The sequence below is a fragment of the Xenopus tropicalis genome, chromosome 10 (assembly GCF_000004195.4).
Source record: "Xenopus tropicalis strain Nigerian chromosome 10, UCB_Xtro_10.0, whole genome shotgun sequence".
NCBI lineage: Eukaryota > Metazoa > Chordata > Amphibia > Anura > Pipidae > Xenopus > Xenopus tropicalis.
The window spans coordinates 49,904,224-49,929,630 of NC_030686.2; the positions used below are offsets into that span (position 1 = coordinate 49,904,224).

General features: G+C 46.3%; 1 protein-coding gene across 1 annotated transcript; it reads right to left on the minus strand.

The window, feature by feature from the left end:
- Nucleotides 1–4,609: 4,609 nt before the first annotated feature.
- Nucleotides 4,610–24,973, minus strand: gsg1l2 (GSG1 like 2). The gene is made up of 5 exons (XM_031894661.1): nt 24,536–24,973; nt 14,477–14,524; nt 8,553–8,705; nt 6,622–6,733; nt 4,610–4,951 (listed from the first exon to the last, which is right to left on the minus strand). Exons 1-5 carry the CDS (start codon nt 24,828–24,830, stop codon nt 4,660–4,662), a joined length of 900 nt encoding a protein of 299 aa, XP_031750521.1. The 5' UTR covers nt 24,831–24,973; the 3' UTR covers nt 4,610–4,659.
- Between the last annotated feature and the right edge of the window lie 434 nt (nt 24,974–25,407).

Consider the following 25,407-nt stretch of genomic DNA (forward strand, 5'->3'; position numbering starts at 1 on the left):
GATTGTTCTGCCCCCAATAAGGGGTAATTATATCTTAGTTGGGATCAAGTACAGGTACTGTTTTATTATTACAGAGAAAAGGGAATCATTTAACCATTAAATAAACCCAATAGGGCTGTTCTGTCCCAATAAGGGGTAATTATATCTTAGTTGGGATCAAGTACAGGTACTGTTTTATTATTACAGAGAAAAGGGAATCATTTAACCATTAAATAAACCCAATAGGGCTGTTCTGCCCCAATAAGGGGTAATTATATCTTAGTTGGGATCAAGTACAGGTACTGTTTTATTATTACAGAGAAAGGGAATCATTTAACCATTAAATAAACCCAATAGGGCTGTTCTGCCCCCAATAAGGGGTAATTATATCTTAGTTGGGATCAAGTACAGGTACTGTTTTATTATTACAGAGAAAGGGAATCATTTAACCATTAAATAAACCCAATAGGGCTGTTCTGCCCCAATAAGGGGTAATTATATCTTAGTTGGGATCAAGTACAGGTACTGTTTTATTATTACAGAGAAAGGGAATCATTTAACCATTAAATAAACCCAATAGGGCTGTTCTGCCCCAATAAGGGGTAATTATATCTTAGTTGGGATCAAGTACAGGTACTGTTTTATTATTACAGAGAAAAGGGAATCATTTAACCATTAAATAAACCCAATAGGGCTGTTCTGCCCCCAATAAGGGGTAATTATATCTTAGTTGGGATCAAGTACAGGTACTGTTTTATTATTACAGAGAAAAGGGAATCATTTAACCATTAAATAAACCCAATAGGGCTGTTCTGCCCCCAATAAGGGGTAATTATATCTTAGTTGGGATCAAGTACAGGTACTGTTTTATTATTACAGAGAAAAGGGAATCATTTAACCATTAAATAAACCCAATAGGGCTGTTCTGCCCCCAATAAGGGGTAATTATATCTTAGTTGGGATCAAGTACAGGTACTGTTTTATTATTACAGAGAAAAGGGAATCATTTAACCATTAAATAAACCCAATAGGGCTGTTCTGCCCCAATAAGGGGTAATTATATCTTAGTTGGGATCAAGTACAGGTACTGTTTTATTATTACAGAGAAAAGGGAATCATTTAACCATTAAATAAACCCAATAGGGCTGTTCTGCCCCAATAAGGGGTAATTATATCTTAGTTGGGATCAAGTACAGGTACTGTTTTATTATTACAGAGAAAAGGGAATCATTTAACCATGAAATAAACCCAATAGGGCTGTTCTGCCCCCAATAAGGGGTAATTATATCTTAGTTGGGATCAAGTACAGGTACTGTTTTATTATTACAGAGAAAAGGGAATCATTTAACCATTAAATAAACCCAATAGGGCTGTTCTGCCCCAATAAGGGGTAATTATATCTTAGTTGGGATCAAGTACAGGTACTGTTTTATTATTACAGAGAAAAGGGAATCATTTAACCATGAAATAAACCCAATAGGGCTGTTCTGCCCCAATAAGGGGTAATTATATCTTAGTTGGGATCAAGTACAGGTACTGTTTTATTATTACAGAGAAAAGGGAATCATTTAACCATTAAATAAACCCAATAGGGCTGTTCTGCCCCAATAAGGGGTAATTATATCTTAGTTGGGATCAAGTACAGGTACTGTTTTATTATTACAGAGAAAAGGGAATCATTTAACCATGAAATAAACCCAATAGGGCTGTTCTGCCCCAATAAGGGGTAATTATATCTTAGTTGGGATCAAGTACAGGTACTGTTTTATTATTACAGAAAGAAAGGAATTCAGTTTTAAAATTCTGAATTATTTGATTAAAATGGAGTCTATGGGAGACAGGCTTTCCGTAATTCGGAGCTTTCTGGATAACGGGTTTCCGGATAAGGGGTCCCATACCTGTACTAGATATCTCTGTAAACATAATCGCTAATGAAAGCAAAGTGTGTCTAGCTGTTTCTCATCTCTGTACTGCTGGTTCAGACTTATGAAACAATGGGCCTGATTCACTAAAGTGCGCTAAAATTTATCTCACACTTTTTTGCGTTAAATAAGTCGCGATAATTAGCGCGCGATTCACCATAGTATTATCGTGTGCCATAAGTCGCCGCCAGTTTGCAGGGAAATGGTCATTTTTAATACAGTCATTTTCCGCAAGTATTGGCGTGTATGGCTAACATGGCGTGCGTTCATTCACACGACTATTTATATTCGGCTACAAGTGATGAAATGTTTCACCAGGCATGGATTCACAGCGAATTTTTGGACGTGCGCAAAAATTCACCGCACGTCCAAAAATTATTAGTCGCGGGCAACAATTTTTTTGCCCGCACAACATTTTTGCCATTTCGTGGATCTTTCAAAAGATTTGCTAATTTTTTAACAAAGATAACCAGAACACATTCGCTCATCACTAGTGGCTACTATTTATATGATACCATTTATATGTGGCTAATATTTATATACACTATTTATATGTGGCTAATATTTATATACACCATTTATATGTGGCTAATATTTATATACACTATTTATATGTGGCTAATATTTATATGATACCATTTATATGTGGCTAATATTTATATACACTATTTATATGTGGCTAATATTTATATACACTATTTATATGTGGCTAATATTTATATACACCATTTATATGTGGCTAATATTTATATGATACCATTTATATGTGGCTAATATTTATATACACTATTTATATGTGGCTAATATTTATATGATACCATTTATATGTGGCTAATATTTATATACACTATTTATATGTGGCTAATATTTATATGATACCATTTATATGTGGCTAATATTTATATACACTATTTATATGTGGCTAATATTTATATGATACCATTTATATGTGGCTAATATTTATATACACTATTTATATGTGGCTAATATTTATATACACTATTTAAAGCTACTATTTATATCCGGCGACTAAACGCGAGCGTTATTTAGCGCATGTACTGGCAAATACCGCATTGAAATAGTCTTCGCGAGTTAAATAACGCATGCAATATCGCGCGTAAAATAGCGCAAGTATGCTTATAGTGAATCGTGCGAAAAGTCGCGAAAATGAAGACGCGATAAAATTTTTACCGCACGCTATAAATAGCGCACATTTGATCACACTTTAGTGAATCAGGCCCAATGTAGCTGAAGCCACTATAATATAGACATGACGGAGATCTGACTTCTATATTGTTACAAGACTCAAAACAAGAGAACAGAGAGGAACAGGCAGTTGGTTACACATAAATCTATTTTGTGAAAAGAAACAGATATTGGGAAATTACTGAATGACATTTTCTTTCTTTATGGGACAGAACTTCCCTTTTTCCCACGGATCAAAAATCAGTTTTACTTACATTTCTTGATGGGTTCTGTACGTACTTTCCCAAAGTCCCAAAGGGAAGCTACACATAGAAATTCACATTTATTATTATTTGTGTGTGTGTTTGTGCAGTTGTACAGGAATATATGCACATTAACAGAAAGGCTGGGGAATGATAATGGATAATGAGCATCTTTCATCCCCTTCAGTGTAGATGATGGGGCAGTGAGTGAGCAGCGGGCAGAGACAGAATGGCATTACCCCTGGGCCGGCCCTGCTACCAACTTGGGCAGTGAGTGGGGACAGACCGGGGGAAGGTTCCTGCCCTGAATGTGGTGCTGGAGCTTTGGTTTTGGCCAAATCACTGCTGTTTGGGGGTTGGTGATCCAGGAAGTGAAATATTCAGGCCTATCCTAGTTTACTAAGGAAAAGACTGCCCCCCCATACTGGGAATAATAGCGTCTTCTCAGGGACAGACTGGTGCAAGACCCACCAGGCCTGCCACCACAGGGGCCCCACACCCCCTCAAGGGACCCCTGATGCCCACCCAACCCCCTTCCCCCGAGTGCAGGAGAGCTGCAGACCCTGGAGCTCCAAGAAGGGATCAGTTCTGGGCCGCAGGGGCCTACTGGGTTTTTTCCTGGTGTCCCCCCAACCCAGTTTGACCTGGGTCCTCCAGTTTGGATAGGAGAGTATCCATGGGGCAGCCACCCCAATTGCCGCATATCACTGCCCAACACAGCCACCATATTTCCCCACCCACTAGGCATCTCCAAACCACCCCCATCCCCTCCTGTGGCACAATCTGCCCCATTACCGACTGACATGGAAAAGCTGAATAAATTACAGAGAAAGGAAAGGAAAGAAAACCCCAAGTCCAACCAAAGCTACAGCAAGAACTGTAGGGAGCACCTAAAGGGGCCGCTGTGGCCCGTGGACCAGGAATGGTGGCAATAAATAAAATGAGAGCAAACCAGGGTCAGAGTGGGCACTGGGAAAAAATCCAATGGGCCCTGCCCCGATCCCTGCTGGGCACTCCCCCGAGCCATCCCTCTACCCCCAATGTGCTGAAGGTAAGTTTAAATTATGCACATTTGGGGGAAGGGTGGTGGGGCCACTGAGGCAGCAGCAGGGAGGGCCCAGCACCCCCTAGTCTGACCCTGGAACAAACTGCCATTATTTAGACCAGTGATTCCTCTATAATGTTATTTATATATGTTATTTGTACTGAATCGGATGAAGTCTCTGTATAACGACTCTGGGAATAAAGCACGTGGCGCCGCGTTGTCCATTAACCTTTTATTAAAAAAAATATAGAATAAGCAATAAAATCTAGCAGTACTCGTCACACTGTGTGTAGGGAAAGTTACTGAGGTTTCCGTATATAGAGGGGTTCTGCCCCCCAGCGGCCAAATCCACCGATCCTTCCCTGTTGCCCTGCAGGGTGTTTATATAAATATCCCACACCGGCTGCGTCCCCCCCTGCTCCCCCACATTGTGTTTTTGCTGTAAACTCCTCTCCAGGTTCCGCCGTCTCTGCTTGAACTCCAGGATGGTCTTTGTGTATCTGTTAATCGTCGTCACTGAGGCCGCCATACAGCATGTGAATGAGCCCCACGCCAGGCTGACGGGAACAAACACACGCAATTACTATGAGAATATATAATAATGGCTGACATGGGGCAAGATGGAGACAGTAGGGCAAGATGTAGGACAGTAGGTCAAGATGGGGACAGTAGGGCAAGATGGAGACAGTAGGGCAAGATGGAGACAGTAGGGCAAGATGGAGACAGTAGGGCAAGATGGAGGCAGTAGGGCAAGATGGAGACAGTAGGACAAGATGGAGACAGTAGGACAAGATGGAGACAGTAGGACAAGATGGAGACAGTAGGGCAAGATGGAGACAGTAGGGCAAGATGGGGACAGTAGGGCAAGATGGGGACAGTAGGGCAAGATGGAGACAGTAGGGCAAGATGGAGACAGTAGGGCAAGATGGAGACAGTAAGGTTATAGTAGAGCAAATTGGCTACTAGATCAAACAGCTCTCAATTGGGATGAGAGGAAACAATGAGGTGCAGTTACCAACAGTTGAAGGAACACAGGCTACAAAGTCCTATTTTATATAAAACCAGTTGTGCCCTGGGCTACATGACTAACCCCAGCCGTGATTCTCTGTTTGCCCACTAGATGTCACTGTGCCACACTATACAAGGCGCCAGGTTACTGCAAAATTTGGTTTGGGATTAACGAAACTAATAAACTGGGCCTCGTTACTTAAAAAAAGGAGCCACTGCCAATAATCAGCCTGCTTGGTGCAATCCTCTTAGTGTATCAGGGACTCGCCATCCCCTTGTGCCTTGTTATTCTCATCCCTGCTGCCCCGACTGAATCATATTAACCCCAGTGTTCTACCCCCCCGGGAGGCATCACTGTGCCCCTGCCCCACCCTGAGGGCTCCTTTTAACTTTTATTAAATAAAATAACTTTCAAATGTGTATTCTGTTTTTATTCTGACTGCCGGAGGTAATAAAGGAAAATAATACTGAGGCTGTTTTGATGCTCTTTAAAGGACAAGTTAACACCTAATGACTTGTTTATTATAGGGGCGATGGCAGGGGGCAGATATTCCATGATACCTATGCAGAAGGTGAGGGCAGAAGGGCAGATACACATCAGCTATATAGGCTGTTATATATGAGAGTCTGTACAGCAGCCCCATGTTGTTCAATGGAAAATGTAAACCATGAGGATTAAGTTACCCTTTAATGTTAACGTGTTGCTGCTGTTTCAATGCCAAGTCCAGTTCAGCTCAGTAATAAAAAGACACAGAGACTTTCCCAGCGCTGAGCAGTGAGACACAGACGGCTCTGAAGTGGGAAAGCAGCCGGCAATCTCCTTACGCTCAATGAGCTGGGGGCACCGGGGGGGATTGGCTGAGTTACAGGCAAGGAACATCCGGGGGAGACAAGAGCAACAGATGGCGACTTCTTATGAGTGTGAGGGGTCTGTGCCAAGGCCCTGGGGTGGCACCCTGCCTGGCATCTGCCCAATGGCACAACCCGGGGGGGCACTAATGCGCCTTTTATTCCAGCAGATGTTTCCCTGGCACAATCCCAGCGCTACAGGCTGCGGCGGCGCAATCTGACTGCCATTATCCTGTACAATACATGCGCTGGGGGTGAAGCAGAGTTTATATTCAGCCTCTCACTGGGGGGGGGGCAGAGAAGGACAGACAGACAGACAGAAGGGCCGGGCACCCATTGGGCAGCAGTGCCAGCCAATAGCAACACTTACCAGTACGACCAGCCGTAATCCCAGTTCTGCGGCCTCCAGTCCTCCGGGCCCAGATTGACGGTCATTTGGAACACAGTGGTGTACATCATATGCGCCACCATCCCTAGCAACCCTGGGGGGGGGGGAGATAGCAACGCATTATCAGTCGCCATGGTGACTGCCAAATACAGTAACCCCCCCTCTCATCTTTACTCATTATATATTAGTTATTTGCCAGTCCCGTAACTTTCAGTATGTTACAGAATGGCTAATTCTAGGCAACTTTTCAATTGGTCTTCATTTTTTATTTCATATCATTTTTGAATTATTTGCAGCTTTCAAATGGGGGTCACTGACCCCAGCAGCCAAACCCTATTGCTCTGTGAGGCTCCAGTTTTATTGTTATTGTTACTTTTATTTACTTACCTTTCTATTCAGCCCCCCCCCTATTCATATACCAGTCTCTATTTAAAATCAATGCCTGGTTACTATGGTCATTTGGACCCTAGCAACCCTAGAAATTCCCAACAGAAGAGCTGCTACATAAAAAGCTAAGTAATTAGAAAAAAAAACTACAAATAATAAAAAATGAAGACCAATTGCAATTTGTCTCGGAATATCATATAAACGTTCATTTCAAGGGGAACAAGCCCTTTAATCTGCTGCATTTTTCTCCTTGGCCTGTAGGTGGCAGGCTGCTACAATGGCCTTTTTGCCAGCAGCACATTTATAACCCTTTCACCCCCGGGCACTTAACTCAAACCAAGGGGGTGGGGTTACAGTTTAACTGCAGCCCAACCCCCCCCCCCCCCCCCCCGCTGTGCTCTGAAACAACAGAGGCTTTATTATAGGATGAAACCTAAAGGATTATGGGAATGGAGCAAATTAACCAATGTGCCAAAATCAGCCAACAGCATCCCTGTCTGCTCAGGACTACATCTCCCAGCATGCCCTGCCAGAGAATCTTTTCCAATCTTTCCGAGAGACTGTGCTTTGTAATGACCGCCCCCTGGGGGTGCAATACCCTTGCCCCAGAGTAGGTGCAACCAGCAAATCAGTCCCCGGCACCAGTGTAGAAGCAGGGGAACCTAATGCTACAATGAGCAGACAAACAGCGTGCCCCCCCCCCTCTGATCCAACATCTTTCTCTGATTTTAAATTTATGGATGTCCAATTGCATAACACTGTTTTGGTGGAGGATGCTGGGAGTTGCAGTTCAGAGTGAGAGTCAAGATGCCCATTTCCAAAGTTCTTTCTGCAGTTCCTTGTAATAAATTTGCACCACTAGGTGGCGCTGTTATACTTTCTGTGGCTGATATTTCTTATTCCTTTAGCAGAGTAAGCAGTATGGCAGCTTCCCGCTTGTATCAATATATACACGTAAATAAGTTAACTGTTAGTAGGTTACAGAATGCTCTATTCCTGCACACTTGCAATTGGTCTTCATTATTTATTTATTATAGTTTTTGAATTATTATTCTTTAGACTCTTTGCAGCTTTCAAATGGGGGTCACTGACCCCAGCAGCCAAACCCTATTGCTCTGTGAGGCTCCAGTTTTATTGTTATTGTTACTTTTTATTCCTTATCTTTCTATTCAGCCCCTCCCCTATTCATATTCCCGTCTCTCGCTTAAACCACTGCCTGGTTGGTAGGGTAAATAAGCCCCTAGCAACCAGATAGCTGCTAAAATACCAAATGGAGAGCTGCTGAACAAAAAGCTAAATGAAGACCAATTGCAAATTGTCTCGGAATATCAATGCCTACATCATATTAAAGGTTAATTTAAAGGGCAACTACCCCTTTATATGACCTCTGCCAGTATCCTAGCTGAATCAGCTAATGGCATCGCTCGGCAGCAGTGCTGTAAATAAATACTGATGCTTTCCCATAAGGGTAACTGCCCCTCTGTGCCTTATGAGATTACAGATCTGCCCCTCGGGGCCCCACTCACCTGATAACACGGTGAATATCGCCGCGAAAGCGTTCAGCTTTAACCCATCGATTACCGACGTATAATAACAGACTTCCACGGACATGAGGCTGACGCCGGTGAGCAGTAACGTGATGTACAGAACCTCGGCCACGATGGAGAGCCACAGCACCCCTGTGTGGGAGGGACACGGTTAGTACCGGCTGATTGGTAGATAAACACCGCTGAACATCCAATAGGAAACCTCCCCATTCCATTAATAAGGCCAAAGCCTGAGCAACATTATCCTGTTTATTCCATTTAGTTTTACAAGCTGCCAACCTGCCTTATTGCAACTGCTAGAGAATTGCATCCCATAATATGGCTCCTTGGGGACTAGAACTCTCTGACAGCATTTTCAGGGGGAGGGGCAAGGAGTCTGTGAGTCAAGCAGTGGGTGGGGCTAGAACCCCCTGAATGGCAGCTTACAGGAGGCAGAGAGTCTATAAATGAAGCAGGGGGCGGGACCAGAACCTCTGAAGCAGTGGGCGGGACTACACAACACTGATGGCAGCTTACAGGGGCAGAGTTAGGGAGTCTATAAATGAAGCAGTGGGAGGGACTAGAACCTCCTGAATGGCAGCTTACAGGAGGCAGAGAGTCTATAAATGAAGCAGGGGGTGGGACCAGAACCTCCTGATAGCAGTTTAGAGAGGGAGGGGGAGGGTTCAACTCAAGCAGTGGGCGGGACTACAGAACACTGATGGCAGCTTACAGGGGGCAGAGGGAGGGAGTCTATAAATGAAACAGGGGGCGGGACCAGAACCTCCTGATAGCAGCTTAAAAATTGACAATAATCTGCATTGATATTAGGCCTGATCCCCCCCTACAGTCCAACCCCATCTGCTCCAACAAAAAGTGCATCCTGGGTAATTAGGGATGCCTATCCTGTAACCTATCATTACTTAGCTCTGAGGTGGGAGGGGTTAAGATAATAGTTTGTTATTGGCTAAGAAAGATCCTGATACCTTTTTAAGACCCCCCCCCCTTAATGTCCTGAGAAAATGTATGAGGGGACCCCCTGATCCAGGGGTACAAATATAATGGAGCAGTTTCAATGGATAGTAGTAAATATTGGGGTTTCTGTGTGACCCTAAAATGAATTTGTTGTGGGCCCCAGTTGAATCAAGATACCCCACTGGGGGGGGGGGGGATAAAATTACTAGGATCATAAATTGATTAACAGTCAGTATTCAGATCTATTCAGCTTTTATCCCTATAGCGTGTATTTATATATCACTGCACGTATACAGACACAGGTGGATGCTGGGAGTTGTAGTTTGAATTAAATCCCTCCCTGATGTTTATTCTTCGTTACACTTACCCTTTAAATAAAAAAGAGAAATCATTTCCCCGCTGCACTTTTATCTCTGCCCACTAGGTGGCGCCCAACCCAATGGCATTGGCAGTGCAGCTGTGCCCCACTAGGCCTATTTATCTTCCCGGCAAGGAAATGACACATTTATTAATAGTAACGGCCAATCTCTTTATCAGTCCGGTCACAGTGCATTCTGGGCCGCCATCGCCTCATTTTTCAATCTCAGAGACTTTTTTTAACATTTTCATTGGCTCAAAGATATAATAAAAAATGTGAGCAAAGGCTTATGGGCCCCAGGGCCCCCTGCACTGTACCCCAACTCCCTCCTATGTTTCACTGTCCCACTGGGGTCCTGGGGTAAGATCCTGATGGGCCCTATCCCCCCTCGGCTCATCCTACACCCCACACACTCTCTGCCATCAGTTAAAGGGGAAGTTCACCTTTATATTAACTTTTAATATGATTTAGACATTGATATTCTGAGACAATTTGCAATTGGTCTTCATTTTTGTATAGTTTTTCAGCGATTTAGATTTTTCAGCAGCTCTGCATTTGTTATTTTAGCAGCTATCTGGTTGCTAGGGTCATATTTACCCTAGCAACCAGGCAGTGGTTTAAACAAGCGATGGGAATATGATTAGCAGAGGGCCTGGTAAGTAATAAAAAAGTAACAGTAACAATAAAACTGGAGCCTCACAGAGCAATAGGGTTTGGCTGCCGGGGTCAGTGACCCCCATTTGAAAGCTGCAAAGAGTCAGAAGAGGAAGGAAAATAATTCAGAAACTATAAAAAATAAATAATGAAGACCAATTGCAAAGTTGCTCGGAATAGGCCATTCTGTGACATACTCCTAAAGGTGATGCTCAGGGGGAAGGGGGCATTGGCTGAAAAGTGTAGTGATGGTGATGGCCAGCAGGGGGCACCCTAGAAGTCTGATTTTCTGGGGGGGGGGGCAAGGTGCATAGATAACAGTGCAGTAAGTATTATCTCTATGAGAGTCTGGGCAGCAATGCGCCATTTCCCAGAATCCCCCTGTAATTACAGACTTGCTTCGCCGGCCTTCGGCATTGGCCTTCGGAGCAGGAGAGGAACGCAATTCCCTACTCAACCACTAGACTGCTCTATTGCACGTTTACTGCCCCGGTGAAGGGGTTAAACCAGGGGTCCCCAACCTTTCTTACTCGGGAGCCACAGTGAAATGTAAAAAGACTTGGGGAGCAACACAAGCTGCCTCTATGCACCCTATCAGCATACAGGGGCTTTATTTGGTAGGAAATCTTGTTTCTATTCAACCAAAACTTGCCCCCAAGTCAGGAATTCAAAAATAACTCCCTGGTTTGGGGGCACTGAGAGCAACACCCAAGGGGTTGGGGAGCAACACAAGCACCATAAAAGTTCATGGAGGAGCCAAATAAGGGCTGTGATTGGCTATTAGGGGCCTCTATGCACCCTATCAGCTTACAGGGGCTTTATTTGGTAGGAAATCTTGTTTTTATTCAACCAAAACTTGCCCCCAAGTCAGGAATTCAAAAATAACCCCCCGGTTTGGGGGCACTGAGAGCAACACCCAAGGGGTTGGGGAGCAACATGTTGCCCCTGAGCCACTGGTTGGGGATCCCTGGGTTAAACGCATTTCCCAATCATCCTGCGCCGACACCGTTCAGCCGCGTTTCTCCGAGGCGGGCAGCGAGGGGTTACAGGGCGCCCGTGCCAAATGCCAGGATTGGCCGTCGAGTGCAATAAAATCAGCCTCCCGTTCCTGCCGGAACCGCTTTATATCCCGCTCCTTTGCGTTCAGCGGAAACAGCGCCATAAAAAGGAGAGATTATTCCCAAAACGGACGTTTTCGGAAGGAAATCTGTTGCGCCAAATGGAGTTTTCTCAGTTAAAGATGATTAACGGCGCATTTATGTTCTGCTGCGACTCGCGGCGTGAAAATCAGAGCGGGGCCGTAATCACATGACCCTGCGAGTGCCTCCGTCTGCGCCAAAACACTTTAAAGGGGAACTGACCCTGCAATAGAAAGAAAACCACTAAAGCAGCGATTCTCAACCTGTGGGTGGGGACCCCTTTGGGGGACGGGACCCTTTCGCGGTTGTCGCCTAAGACCATTGGGAAACATATATTTCCGATGCGCAACGTCGGACGCAAATCCCCGGGCGGTTGATAGCGAGCTCTTGGGAACAGCACTTCTCCTATGACGTGTGATTCGTTTCCATTAAAATTCCAGTTTCTGATGAAAATCTCGCCGGCGCCGCCGCGTAGGAGCCGACCACCTGGCGGAACTGTAATGCGAAGCCTCGGAGTGGCACTTAATAATAATTACTGGAGCTGTCAGAGTCGGCGGCGCGGCCAGGGGCCCCCCAGCGGCACCCACGGACTCATCACATGGCAGCTGGGAATAGACGCCGCGCCGACTGACACATCATCAACATTACTTGCCCCTACCATTTGTATTTGGGGATAAAAATAGAGCGTTAGCATTGGAAGGCGGCTTTAAAAGTGATAAGGCCACGCCCACCTTTAATATATTCTACATTCCCTGCTTTGCCGTTACAGGCGCCAGCACACGGGGTCAATTGGCCTTCATTTTATATATTTTATTTTTCAGTTATTTAGCTTTTTGTTCAGCGGCTCTCCATTTGGTATTTTAGCATCTATCTGGTTGCTAGGGTCTTATTTAACTTAGCAACCAGGCAGCGGTTTCAACGAGAGATGGGAATATGAATAGGGGAGGGACTGAATAGAAAGATAAGGAATAAAAAGTAACAATAACAATAAAACTGGAGCCTCACAGAGCAATAGGGTTTGGCTGCCGGGGTCAGTGACCCCCATTTGAAGAAGAAGGGAAATAATTAAAAAAATAAAACAAATAAATAATGAAGACCAATTGCACAGTTGCTAGGAATAGGGCATTGTGTAACTAAAGGTTAACTTCACCCATGCCAGACTCCACCCAAGATCCTTCAAAACCCCGCCCCAATCATCACAAGCCCTGCCCCTTTTAAGACCCACAAATCAAGTTTCCTGGCCCCCAGTATCTGAGGGCACTAAGGTACAGTGATTGGGTGCTGAAGTTGGGGAGATAAGGGCTTGCAGCACCCAGGGTGGGGGGGCATCATGAGTTTTTACTTTATTAGGACCCCTCTCTCTGTCCATGGGCCCCTCGGAGTCACGGGCCCTGCTCCCACGTATTTACACCTGTCTCTGCTGTGCCCACACCAAATGTTGCCTTACTTGCCCTTTACACGGAGTTCCCTGGGATACGCCCCCCAACACTGTAGGGTTTAATTTTAGCACAAAAATAAGATTTCCCAGACCCCGGCGGCGTGGGAGCTGCGTTGGTGCCCTGGTACCGAGCAGCAGGAATGCGCCATAAATCCTCTACATTAAACAAAGCTCCATCCCTGTGCGTTGGAAGTGGGTGGGATCTTGTGGGATCTGGGAACCGCCCACAAACGAATGCAAAATTGCTCTTCTGAGCACAAAAGAGTCCGGAGGCCAAGAAGGCAAGTGCCGGCCAATGGTAACTGAGGACAGAGGTAGGTAGGGTGCTGCATGTGTGATCATGGGGGGGGGGGCTTTTATGATCAGGTATTAATGACTAAACCCCCCCTTTCAGGCCCCTTCCTTATCCCCCCCCCCCCCCCCGGCTACTTTCTCTGCCAAGTAAACAAGAATGGGAGGATCACAGATGGAGAAGGCAAATCAATAGGTTTCACTGTGATTTATTGCGACAGCCTCATCGCTGTAATGAAATGGCGCGTGGGGTTCAATACATCAACCGCGGCCGAGAGAAAGCAACAAGGGGCTTCCACGTAACACAGACACTTCCCTGGGCGCGTAGGCGGCCATCTTGAGAAGGCTATAAATAATGTCCAGAAGGGGACGGTGACTGGGCAGTTTGGGACACATTTGGGGGGGGGGGTGTCAGACATGGCTTTAATCTGAATAATCTCTACGACCCCCCCCCCCCCCGGCCGTGGGGACCATTTCAGTCGCCCTTTAGAGTCGAGAAGGGTAATTAAGGCACAAGGATTGACAGAGACAAGTAGCGCATTATAATACATTAACGGCATGTGCTGCCTGCTCATTGGTTGGTATGGGGCCTGTTATTACACATTACTGCGCTTAGCGGGGGTATCCCAGGCCGCAGTTGGCGGTATTTCCAGATTAGTCTGTTTTGTTACAGAGCAGTGTTTCCCGCCATTATTTAACCCTAACGAGGCGCCGCCCCCTCTGAAATGCATTTTGGGAACCTGTGAGTCACAAGCCAAACACAGGGCCCCACAGTGAGTGTCTCAGTGTGTCTCTGGGGGATAATTATCTACTTGTCTCTCCCCCCACACGGAACCTCCGCTCATACAATGGTTCCCACTTTATCTGAGCAGAAGCGGCCGATTCCCTCTGGAGACTGAAATGTCTGTAGTTTCCCTTTATCTCTCAGTGAATGGAGCATTGGCGCAACTTGTGGCTCAGACAGTGACAGTACCAGTGCATGCTGGGAGTTAATGACACTTACTCGTTAGTCACTGGCTGTGAGATTACATTTATATAATAAAGAAAACAGTTAAATTCAGGATTTTACCTCGGTCGGCCGGAGGCGTGAGGGTAATGAAGCTCCGACATCTCTCACCTGGAGGAAACAAAACCACAAATCAGCCTGAGACCCCAGAGAGACAGTCCCACACACAGAGAGACAGTCACACACAGAGAGACAGTCCCACACACAGAGGGACAGTCCCACACACAGAGAGACAGTCCCACACACAGAGAGACAGTCCCACACACAGACAGTCCCACACACAGAGAGACAGTCCCACACACAGAGAGACAGTCCCACACACAGAGAGACAGTCCCACACACAGAGAGACAGTCCCACACACAGAGAGACAGTCCCACACACAGAGAGACAGTCCCACACACAGAGAGACAGTCCCACACACACAGAGACAGTCCCACACACAGAGAGACAGTCCCACACACACAGAGACAGTCCCACACACAGAGGGACAGTCCCACACAGAGAGACAATCGCACACAGAGACAGTCCCACACACAGAGACAGTTGCACACACAGAGAGACAGTCCCACACACAGAGACAGTTGCACACACAGAGAGACAGTCCCACACACAGAGACAGTCCCACACACAGAGGGACAGTCCCACACACAGAGAGACAGTCCCACACACAGAGAGACAGTCCCACACACAGAGAGACAGTCCCACACACAGAGAGACAGTCCCACACACAGAGAGACAGTCCCACACACAGAGGGACAGTCCCACACAGAGAGACAATCGCACACAGAGACAGTCCCACACACAGAGAGACAGTCCCACACACAGAGACAGTCACACACACAGAAACAGTTGCACACACAGAGAGACAGTCGCACACACAGAGAGACAGTCCCACACACAGAGGGACAGTCCCACACAGAGAGACAATCACACACAGAGACAGTCCCACACACAGAGACAGTTGCACACACAGAGAGACAGTCGCACACAGAGAGACAGTCGCACACAGAGAGACAGTCCCACACACAGAGAGACAGTCACACACACACACACACAGAGAGACAGTCCCACACAGAGAGACAGTCACACACACACACACAGAGACAGTCGCACACAGAGAGACAGTCACACACACACACACACAGAGACAGTCCCACACAGAGAGACAGTCACACACACAGAGAGACAGTCGCACAGAGAGACAGTCACACACACACACACAGAGAGACAGTCACACACAGAGAGACAGTCGCACACAGAGAGACAGTCACACACACACACAGAGAGACAGTCACACACACAGAAAGACAGTCGCACTCAGACTGCTTAGTGAGACATTCACAATATTTTCATTTCTAAACTTCGGCCCATTCACAGCGGTACTTAAAGGCCAACTAATAAAATGTCACAGCGACTTATTTGAATCAGTGATTTCTATTTTCATTTTGACAGCCACCAGTGTACAGATTGGGATAAGTACTTACCCACACCCCATATTCTCACCTTCTGTGCTTGTGGACTAAACCCTACCCCCCATCATTTTTGTAGGCCTTTGCGGTTTCCTACCATTTTCCTCCACAGCAACCTTTTTTTTACAGCGTGGCAGCTTCACTTTACAACACGTCTACTGTCATGGATACACCTCCAGTTTTAACCTCTTCATTGCCTAGGCAGCTACTACAGGAAATTAAATATAAATATACAGTTGGGTCATTTCCCTATGGGACCAAACTGTAAATAATATCCTTCTAAATGGTGCTTAGTGATGTCATCGGTTATAATCAGAGCTTAGTGATGTCATTTCTGTCACATGACTCACTGAAACTTGTATATTATAATAAATAAAGTCCCCTCTGTTGTAAAATATGAGGATATAAGAAGTCACCTCGGCCTCGTCCCTTTATATGGTCATGGAACTCCTCGGGGGCTTATAATATCCCTATATGTTACAATAGGGGGTACTTTATTCACTATATATTATAAGGAACTCCTCTGTGACTTATAATATCCCTATATGTTACAATAGGGGGTACTTTATTCACTATATATTATAAGGAACTCCTCAGTGACTTATAATATCCCTATATGTTACAATAGGGGGCACTTTATTCACTATATATTATAAGGAACTCCTCAGTGACTTATAATATCCCTATATGTTACAATAGGGGGCACTTTATTCACTATATATTATAAGGAACCCCTCGGGGACTTATAATATCCCTGTATGTTACAATAGGGGGCACTTTATTCACTATATATTATAAGGAACCCCTCGGGGACTTATAATATCCCTGTATGTTACAATAGGGGGCACTTTATTCACTATATATTATAAGGAACCCCTCGGGGGCTTATAATATCCCTATATGTTACAATAGGGGGCACTTTATTCACTATATATTATAAGGAACTCCTCTGGGGCTTATAATATCCCTATATGTTACAATAGGGGGCACTTTATTCACTATATATTATAAGGAACTCCTCAGTGACTTATAATATCCCTATATGTTACAATAGGGGGCACTTTATTCACTATATATTATAAGGAACCCCTCGGGGACTTATAATATCCCTGTATGTTACAATAGGGGGCACTTTATTCACTATATATTATAAGGAACCCCTCGGGGACTTATAATATCCCTGTATGTTACAATAGGGGGCACTTTATTCACTATATATTATAAGGAACCCCTCGGGGGCTTATAATATCCCTATATGTTACAATAGGGGGCACTTTATTCACTATATATTATAAGGAACCCCTCGGGGGCTTATAATATCCCTGTATGTTACAATAGGGGGCACTTTATTCACTATATATTATAAGGAACCCCTCGGGGGCTTATAATATCCCTATATGTTACAATAGGGGGCACTTTATTCACTATATATTATAAGGAACTCCTCTGGGGCTTATAATATCCCTATATGTTACAATAGGGGGCACTTTAGTCACTATATATTATAAGGAACTCCTCAGTGACTTATAATATCCCTATATGTTACAATAGGGGGCACTTTATTCACTATATATTATAAGGAACTCCTCGGGGGCTTATAATATCCCTGTATGTTACAATAGGGGGCACTTTATTCACTATATATTATAAGGAACTCCTCGGGGGGCTTATAATATCCCTATATGTTACAATAGGGGGTACTTTATTCACTATATATTATAAGGAACTCCTCGGGGGCTTATAATATCCCTATATGTTACAATAGGGGGTACTTTATTCACTGTATATTATAAGGAACCCCTCGGGGGCTTATAATATCCCTATATGTTACAATAGGGGGTACTTTATTCACTATATATTATAAGGAACTCCTCGGGGGCTTATAATATCCCTATATGTTACAATAGGGGGTACTTTATTCACTATATATTATAAGGAACCCCTCGGGGGCTTATAATATCCCTATATGTTACAATAGGGGGCACTTTATTCACTATATATTATAAGGAACTCCTCGGGGGCTTATAATATCCCTATATGTTACAATAGGGGGCACTTTATTCACTATATATTATAAGGAACTCCTCGGGGGCTTATAATATCCCTATATGTTACAATAGGGGGTACTTTATTCACTATATATTATAAGGAACTCCTTGGGGGCTTATAATATCCCTATATGTTACAATAGGGGGCACTTTATTCACTATATATTATAAGGAACTCCTCGGGGACTTATAATATCCCTATATGTTACAATAGGGGGTACTTTATTCACTATATATTATAAGGAACTCCTTGGGGGCTTATAATATCCCTATATGTTACAATAGGGGGCACTTTATTCACTATATATTATAAGGAACTCCTCGGGGGGCTTATAATATCCCTATATGTTACAATAGGGGGCACTTTATTCACTATATATACAGATATGATTCAGCTGCCAACTGTATCTCTCTCCTGAAGGTCACAGGGCAGCCAGTAAATAACGAGGAGTCAGTAAATGAGGCCCAATGTGCAGTTAAAGCCTGGGGGGGGCCCTGTAGCGCAGTCATTAGCAGGTGAATTGGGCGACTCTAGCCCCCTGTATCTGAAAGGGAGGGGTAAATTCCAAGGATTCCTGGCAGGGTGCATTAGAGTAGCTGAAACAGAGGGGGACAGAGTACGAGGGGCGGATTCAGATATAAATCACCATTTTTTTTACCCACAATGCAGCGTTTCAACCACAGAGGGCCCCTGCCCAGACAGAGGGGAAGGTGAGGGGCACATACAGAATGGGGAGACACAGAGGGACCCTGCCCAGACAGAGGGGAAGGTGAGGGGCACATACAGAATGGGGAGACACAGAGGGACCCTGCCCAGACAGAGGGGGGGCACATACAGAATGGGGAGACACAGAGGGACCCTGCCCAGACAGAGGGGGGTGGGGGGCACATACAGAATGGGGAGACACAGAGGGACCCTGCCCAGACAGATGGGGGTGGGGGGCACATACAGAATGGGGAGACACAGAGGGACCCTGCCCAGACAGAGGGGGGGCACATACAGAATGGGGAGCCACAGAGGGACCCTGCCCAGACAGAGGGGGGTGGGGGGCACATACAGAATGGGGAGCCACAGAGGGACCCTGCCCAGACAGAGGGGAAGGTGAGGGGCACATACAGAATGGGGAGCCACAGAGGGACCCTGCCCAGACAGAGGGGAAGGTGAGGGGCACATACAGAATGGGGAGACACAGAGGGACCCTGCCCAGACAGAGGGGAAGGTGAGGGGCACATACAGAATGGGGAGCCACGGAGGGACCCTGCCCAGACAGAGGGGAAGGTGAGGGGCACATACAGAATGGGGAGCCACGGAGGGACCCTGCCCAGACAGAGGGGGGGCACATACAGAATGGGGAGACACAGAGGGACCCTGCCCAGACAGAAGTGGGGCACATACAGAATGGGGAGACACAGAGGGACCCTGCCCAGACAGAGGGGGGGGCACATACAGAATGGGGAGACACAGAGGGACCCTGCCCAGACAGAGGGGGTGGGGGGCACATACAGAATGGGGAGACACAGAGGGACCCTGCCCAGACAGAGGGGGTGGGGGGCACATACAGAATGGGGAGACACAGAGGGACCCTGCCCAGACAGAGGGGAAGGTGAGGGGCACATACAGAATGGGGAGCCACGGAGGGACCCTGCCCAGACAGAGGGGAAGGTGAGGGGCACATACAGAATGGGGAGCCACAGAGGGACCCTGCCCAGACAGAGGGGGGGGCACATACAGAATGGGGAGACACAGAGGGACCCTGCCCAGACAGAGGGGGTGGGGGGCACATACAGAATGGGGAGACACAGAGGGACCCTGCCCAGACAGAGGGGGGTGGGGGGGGCACATACAGGAGGAGGAGCCTATACTTTATATGAAGGATAACAGGCCAGTGCTACGCAGTCAGAACTCCTTCTTTCTAGAATTCAGCACCCAATAAATTATAGTGGAAACAAGTAACATGTCACCCCGGGTTTATATATCACTAATACTGCAGCTAAAGGGGACGTCAAACCTCGCCAACATTTCCTGGAAGGATTAGAGGGGAAATATGAGGGGCGTCACGTTCTGCACCAACAAACTCCCATATTAAATCTGCAGCACCGGGTAACTGACCCAGAAGGTACTGATACCTTGAGCCCAACCCGGTAACAGGGGGCAGAACCAAGCAGAACCTTTCAGCCGCGGAGCTTGTATAGCAAATTGGTTAAGAGATAATCCCCCCGGTGTAAATGGATTCCAGTCTCTAAGGAAATCTCTGCCGCTCTCTGTGCCGCTCAAGGTCTGATCTTGGCGCTGATCCAGTCTGGCCGGATCCATAATGTAATATCTCTGTATCAGCCGGACTGAATAATAATGTATTGGTTTCACTGGCGGAGCATTGATTTATTGTGTAACAAGGTGTGACCGGGTCCGACCCGCGTAATCAGGGGGGAACTTTAACCCCGTCGCTTCAGGGGCTCATAGTGTCGCTACCGGTCTGTGAGGTGGGGGGGGGGGGGTTCTCTTCTATGTAACATTTTTAAGGGAAACTTACAGATATATAGAAACATTGGGGTAACAGTCACCCCGCTATAGTTCCAGGGGTACCCAGGGCACAAATAAGCACTCACCCCAAATCCCCCCCTAACTGGCCTTCAGGCTGGGCCCCCTTAGCCCATAACAAGGTTACAGATATATAGAAACATTGGGGTAACAGTCACCCCGCTATAGTTCCAGGGGTACCCAGGGCACAAATAAGCACTCACCCCAAATCCCCCCCTAACTGGCCTTCAGGCTGGGCCCCCTTAGCCCATAACAAGGTTACAGATATATAGAAACATTGGGGTAACAGTCACCCCGCTATAGTTCCAGGGGTACCCAGGGCACAAATAAGCACTCACCCCAAATCTCCCCCTAACTGGCCTTCAGGCTGGGCCCCCTTAGCCCATAACAAGGTTACAGATATATAGAAACATTGGGGTAACAGTCACCCCGATATAGTTCCAGGGGTACCCAGGGCACAAATAAGCACTCACCCCAAATCCCCCCCTAACTGGCCTTCAGGCTGGGCCCCCTTAGCCCATAACAAGGTTACAGATATATAGAAACATTGGGGTAACAGTCACCCCACTATAGTTCCAGGGGTACCCAGGGCACAAATAAGCACTCACCCCAAATCCCCCCCTAACTGGCCTTCAGGCTGGGCCCCCTTAGCCCATAACAATGTTACAGATATATAGAAACATTGGGGTAACAGTCACCCCGCTATAGTTCCAGGGGTACCCAGGGCACAAATAAGCACTCACCCCAAATCCCCCCCTAACTGGCCTTCAGGCTGGGCCCCCTTAGCCCATAACAAGGTTACAGATATATAGAAACATTGGGGTAACAGTCACCCCGCTATAGTTCCAGGGGTACCCAGGGCACAAATAAGCACTCACCCCAAATCCCCCCCTAACTGGCCTTCAGGCTGGGCCCCCTTAGCCCATAACAAGGTTACAGATATATAGAAACATTGGGGTAACAGTCACCCCGCTATAGTTCCAGGGGTACCCAGGGCACAAGCACTCACCCCAAATCCCCCCTAACTGGCCTTCAGGCTGGGCCCCCTTAGCCCATAACAAGGTTACAGATATATAGAAACATTGGGGTAACAGTCACCCCGCTATAGTTCCAGGGGTACCCAGGGCACAAATAAGAACTCACCCCAAATCCCCCCTAACTGGCCTTCAGGCTGGGCCCCCTTAGCCCATAACAAGGTTACAGATATATAGAAACATTGGGGTAACAGTCCCCCCGCTATAGTTCCAGGGGTACCCGGGGCACATAGCACCCTATGTTGGGAGATGCGTCACTCCCGGCGCAGTCGGCTGATTCCCGGCTCTGGGCGCATTTCATCTTGTTTTTCACAGAAAGGAAACAAATAATATCTATTGATTTTATTCCCCTTGGCACGGGGCGAGTGATACATCTTGTCTCTTCCTCTTGTTAAGCACCGAGGTAACACAAAGCCATAAAATGGAGAGTTTCTGCCCCCCCCCTGTATACTGGTTCCATTTAACCATATCTCTGCCAATAGTCAGCAATAAACTAGGAGTAGGATTAGACATATCCCAGTAGCCTTGCACCTATAGGGTGAGCCAAGACCAGAGTGAATGAAAGTGATTGGTCCAACAGCCATAAACCAGGAATGAACCAAACAGCACTGATCAGCAGCTCTCCAGTTTGGAGTTTCAGCAGTTGCTTGGTTGCTAGGAACCAAATTACCTTAGCAACCAGGGAGTGGTTTGAATGAGAGACTGATATATGGATAGGAGAGGGACTTGAATAGAAAGATAAGGAATAAAAAGTAACAATAACAATAAAACTGGAGCCTCACAGAGCAATAGGGTTTGGCTGCCGGGGTCAGTGACCCCCATTTGAAAGCTGCAATTAGTGGCAAGAAGGCGGCTAAAAATTCAAAAACTATAAGAAGTAAATAATGAAGACCAATTGAAAAGACTTGGCCATTACTAAAAGTTAACTCAAAATGGGTCAGAGCCTGGGGCAGAACTTGGGGCAGAACCTGGGGCAGAACCTGGGGCAGGTAGGAGCCCGGGGCACATTACTGAGCTCAAGGGCAGACAATAAACTCTCATATCAGGTAATTAACCCACACGCCGGAGCTAATGAGCAACATAACGAGGCAGAGCGTGCCCAGTAATGCCCCAGGCGGGGGCGGCCCATGGGGGATATTAGCTAGCTATTAGCCCGCGGAGCGAGCCAGGAGCGCGTCCCACCTGTCAGGATTAATCTGGGGGCTGTCTAATCACCGGAAAGGGGGGGGGATGATAAATCTGCTGAGGGCTTTATTTGAACAACGAGGAGCCCAGATCATTCCCTGCCATCTCCCCCCCCCCCCGGCACCCACACAGGGGGGGGCCGCGCATCGCTGGTGCCACCCAGTCCCACCGGGGACGCAGGACAGACGTGACAGGAATGAAATCACAGCGCACAGAACTTTACTGCACTTTGGGATCAGCAGCTAAAGAGTTAAACGTTACTGTCGCTTAACCCCTTCATGTACCACAACCAGCAATTAAACCCATTAGCGAAGCTGCTGGCAGATAATTGGGTTAATAAGGGCATCAAACCCCCATATATATATATTATATATTATATATAAGGGCCTGGGTGAGGACCGAAACGTCGATCTAAATAAAATAAGTATCTTTTTTTGATGAAATTTTCCTGGTGTATGAGCATTTTGTACATATTTATATTATATATATATATATATACCTGTATACAGACAACTAGAGATAGTTATATATATATACACAGTATATAGACAACTATATATAGTTCCAGGTATAGTGCAGCTTTAACTCTTTGATAATATTCCCTACACCGAGTTGGCTGTGGGGGAAGCAGTTTCTCTTGCACGGCCCTCACTTCCTGTTGTGTCCAACACAGAGAATAGTAACAGGAAGTGGCAAAGTGGTATGTGCAAGGAAAATATCCCCCCCCTGGGGGTAAACCATCACATACAATGCTATTCTCCCTGAAATCAGTATATGATATTAAGGGGGTTGTGTAATACAAGGAAGCAAAGTTTGTGGCAGTTGTTATCTCCTATGGCAACCAAACAGCAGCCCCATTTCCTGGTTACCTGTTTAAAAGCAAACCTCTTACTGGTTGCTATGGGTTACTACACCTGGCAACCTCTTTTTTTTTTACATATGTATGTCTAAATATATCAAACCATGCAACTGGTTACCTCCTAACCCAGCAGTTTTTTTTTTTTTGGGGGGGGGGTTCAGATACAAGCACCCCCCTAACATTTGGTCCAGCCCCCTCTCTCTCATAATAACACAAACACTGCAATGGCAGCGGTTCAGACCAGTGTCCACCCCAATTTGACTTTAGGGTGAAGACACACAGAGCTACTTAGTAGCAGCTACTAAACGCCAGAAATTCCCCTGCCATAGACAATACTGAGAATTCCCTCTGCTAAACACACGTAGACACAATTACCAGTAAATGATCAGCATTGTCTGTTTTAGTAGCTGCTACTATGTAGCTCTGTGTGTCTTCCCCCTTACTAGTAGCAGCTACTAAACCCCAGAAAATCCCCTGCCATAGACAATACTGAGAATTCCTTTTGCTAAACACACGTAGAGACAATTATCAGTAAATGATCAGCATTGTCTGTTTTAGTAGCTGCTACTAAGTAGCTCTGTGAACACCCCCTGAACATTGCCCCATTGCCCCCCCCTCAGATTGGGAACTCTAAGGGGCAGGTTCTATTAGTTTCTATGGGATTTTTAGAAGTGTATATATCAAATGGGCAGTTCTAACTTTCACCGGTTGATAAATCCCTTTCTGTAAATCCCATAGGAATGAATAGAACGTGGGTGAGTTTTTATGTATTAAGCTCTAAACTCACATTGGGATAAATCTGCCCCTAAGGATCAGATCAGAGGGCACAACTTGTTACCCCCGGATGTTGCCGAACACCAGAGGAGCCACAGGTTACATTATTATACATTATACAAACCAACTATTCCCCTATTATTAGATATCTGGTTAAACTACATCTCCCAGCATCCCCTGGGAGCCAGCTTCCTATGTAAAAGTGCCGCTCACCGTCCCCGCTGATGTTCTCCTCGCAGGAGTACCATATCCCGGCGTGGAAATGCCTCTCGATGAATTTGTCGTCGCCGGTCTCCCAAGTGTACTGGACCACGTTGCTGGCGTTGGAGTCGGAGTTGTTGAATCGGATGCAGAAGCCCGGCTTCTCCCTGTCTTTCCCCGTGCAGAAGGGTTTGGGGACCTTCCGGACCCCCTCGCACCAGTAGCTGCTGCTGAAGGCGGTGATGGAGAAGAGCAGCGAGAGGAAATTGAGAGTGAGAGCCACGGTGGCCCTTCTCCGTCTGTCCATGTCAGTCCCTCCGATCCTCTGGATGTGCCGAGGGGAGTCAGGATGTGCCTTCAACTCCCCCGACTCCCTTCCATCAGCGGCGGCGGCCGGCACCCAATGAGAAGGCAGCCCATTGATTCTGCTCTCTCCCACTCCGTGCCGTGTCTGACAGGCAGATGGACGAGGGGCCGGGGAGGCAGCAGCATCAGGACCACAGCCGGCACGTCACGTGCTCATACGTATTCCAAATAATAATAATTAAAAAATATCAATAAGGCAAAGCAAACTTTTTTTTCAAATAAATTATATTAAATTCAGAATTCAAATTCACAAAACTTTCCTTATGTAATAGGGATGCACCGAATCCGGGATACAGTTCAGGATTCACCCGAACCGAATCCGAATCTTTAAATTTACTTGACTTTTTGTCACATAAATAGTGATGAGCGAATCTGTCTCGTTTCGCTTCGCTGAAAAATTCATGAATCTTTCAAAAGATTAGCAAAACGGTGAAAAATTCGCGAAATTGCGAAAATGTCGTGCGTCAAAAAAAATTGTCGCTTGCGGCTTTTCTTTTGTCGCAGGCGGCTATTCTTTT

What these genes read in the sequence shown, in the direction of transcription:
- gsg1l2 (XM_031894661.1), bottom strand. Translation starts at nt 24,830, where the DNA reads ATGGACAGACGGAGAAGGGCCACCGTGGCTCTCACTCTCAATTTCCTC. An exon ending in GGAGAACATCAGCGGGGACG is followed by an intron (nt 14,525 to 24,535) that starts GTGAGCGGCACT and finishes TGTTTCCTCCAG; the next exon opens with GTGAGAGATGTCGGAGCTTC. An exon ending in GATATTCACCGTGTTATCAG is followed by an intron (nt 6,734 to 8,552) that starts GTGAGTGGGGCC and finishes CCCCCCCCCCAG; the next exon opens with GGTTGCTAGGGATGGTGGCG.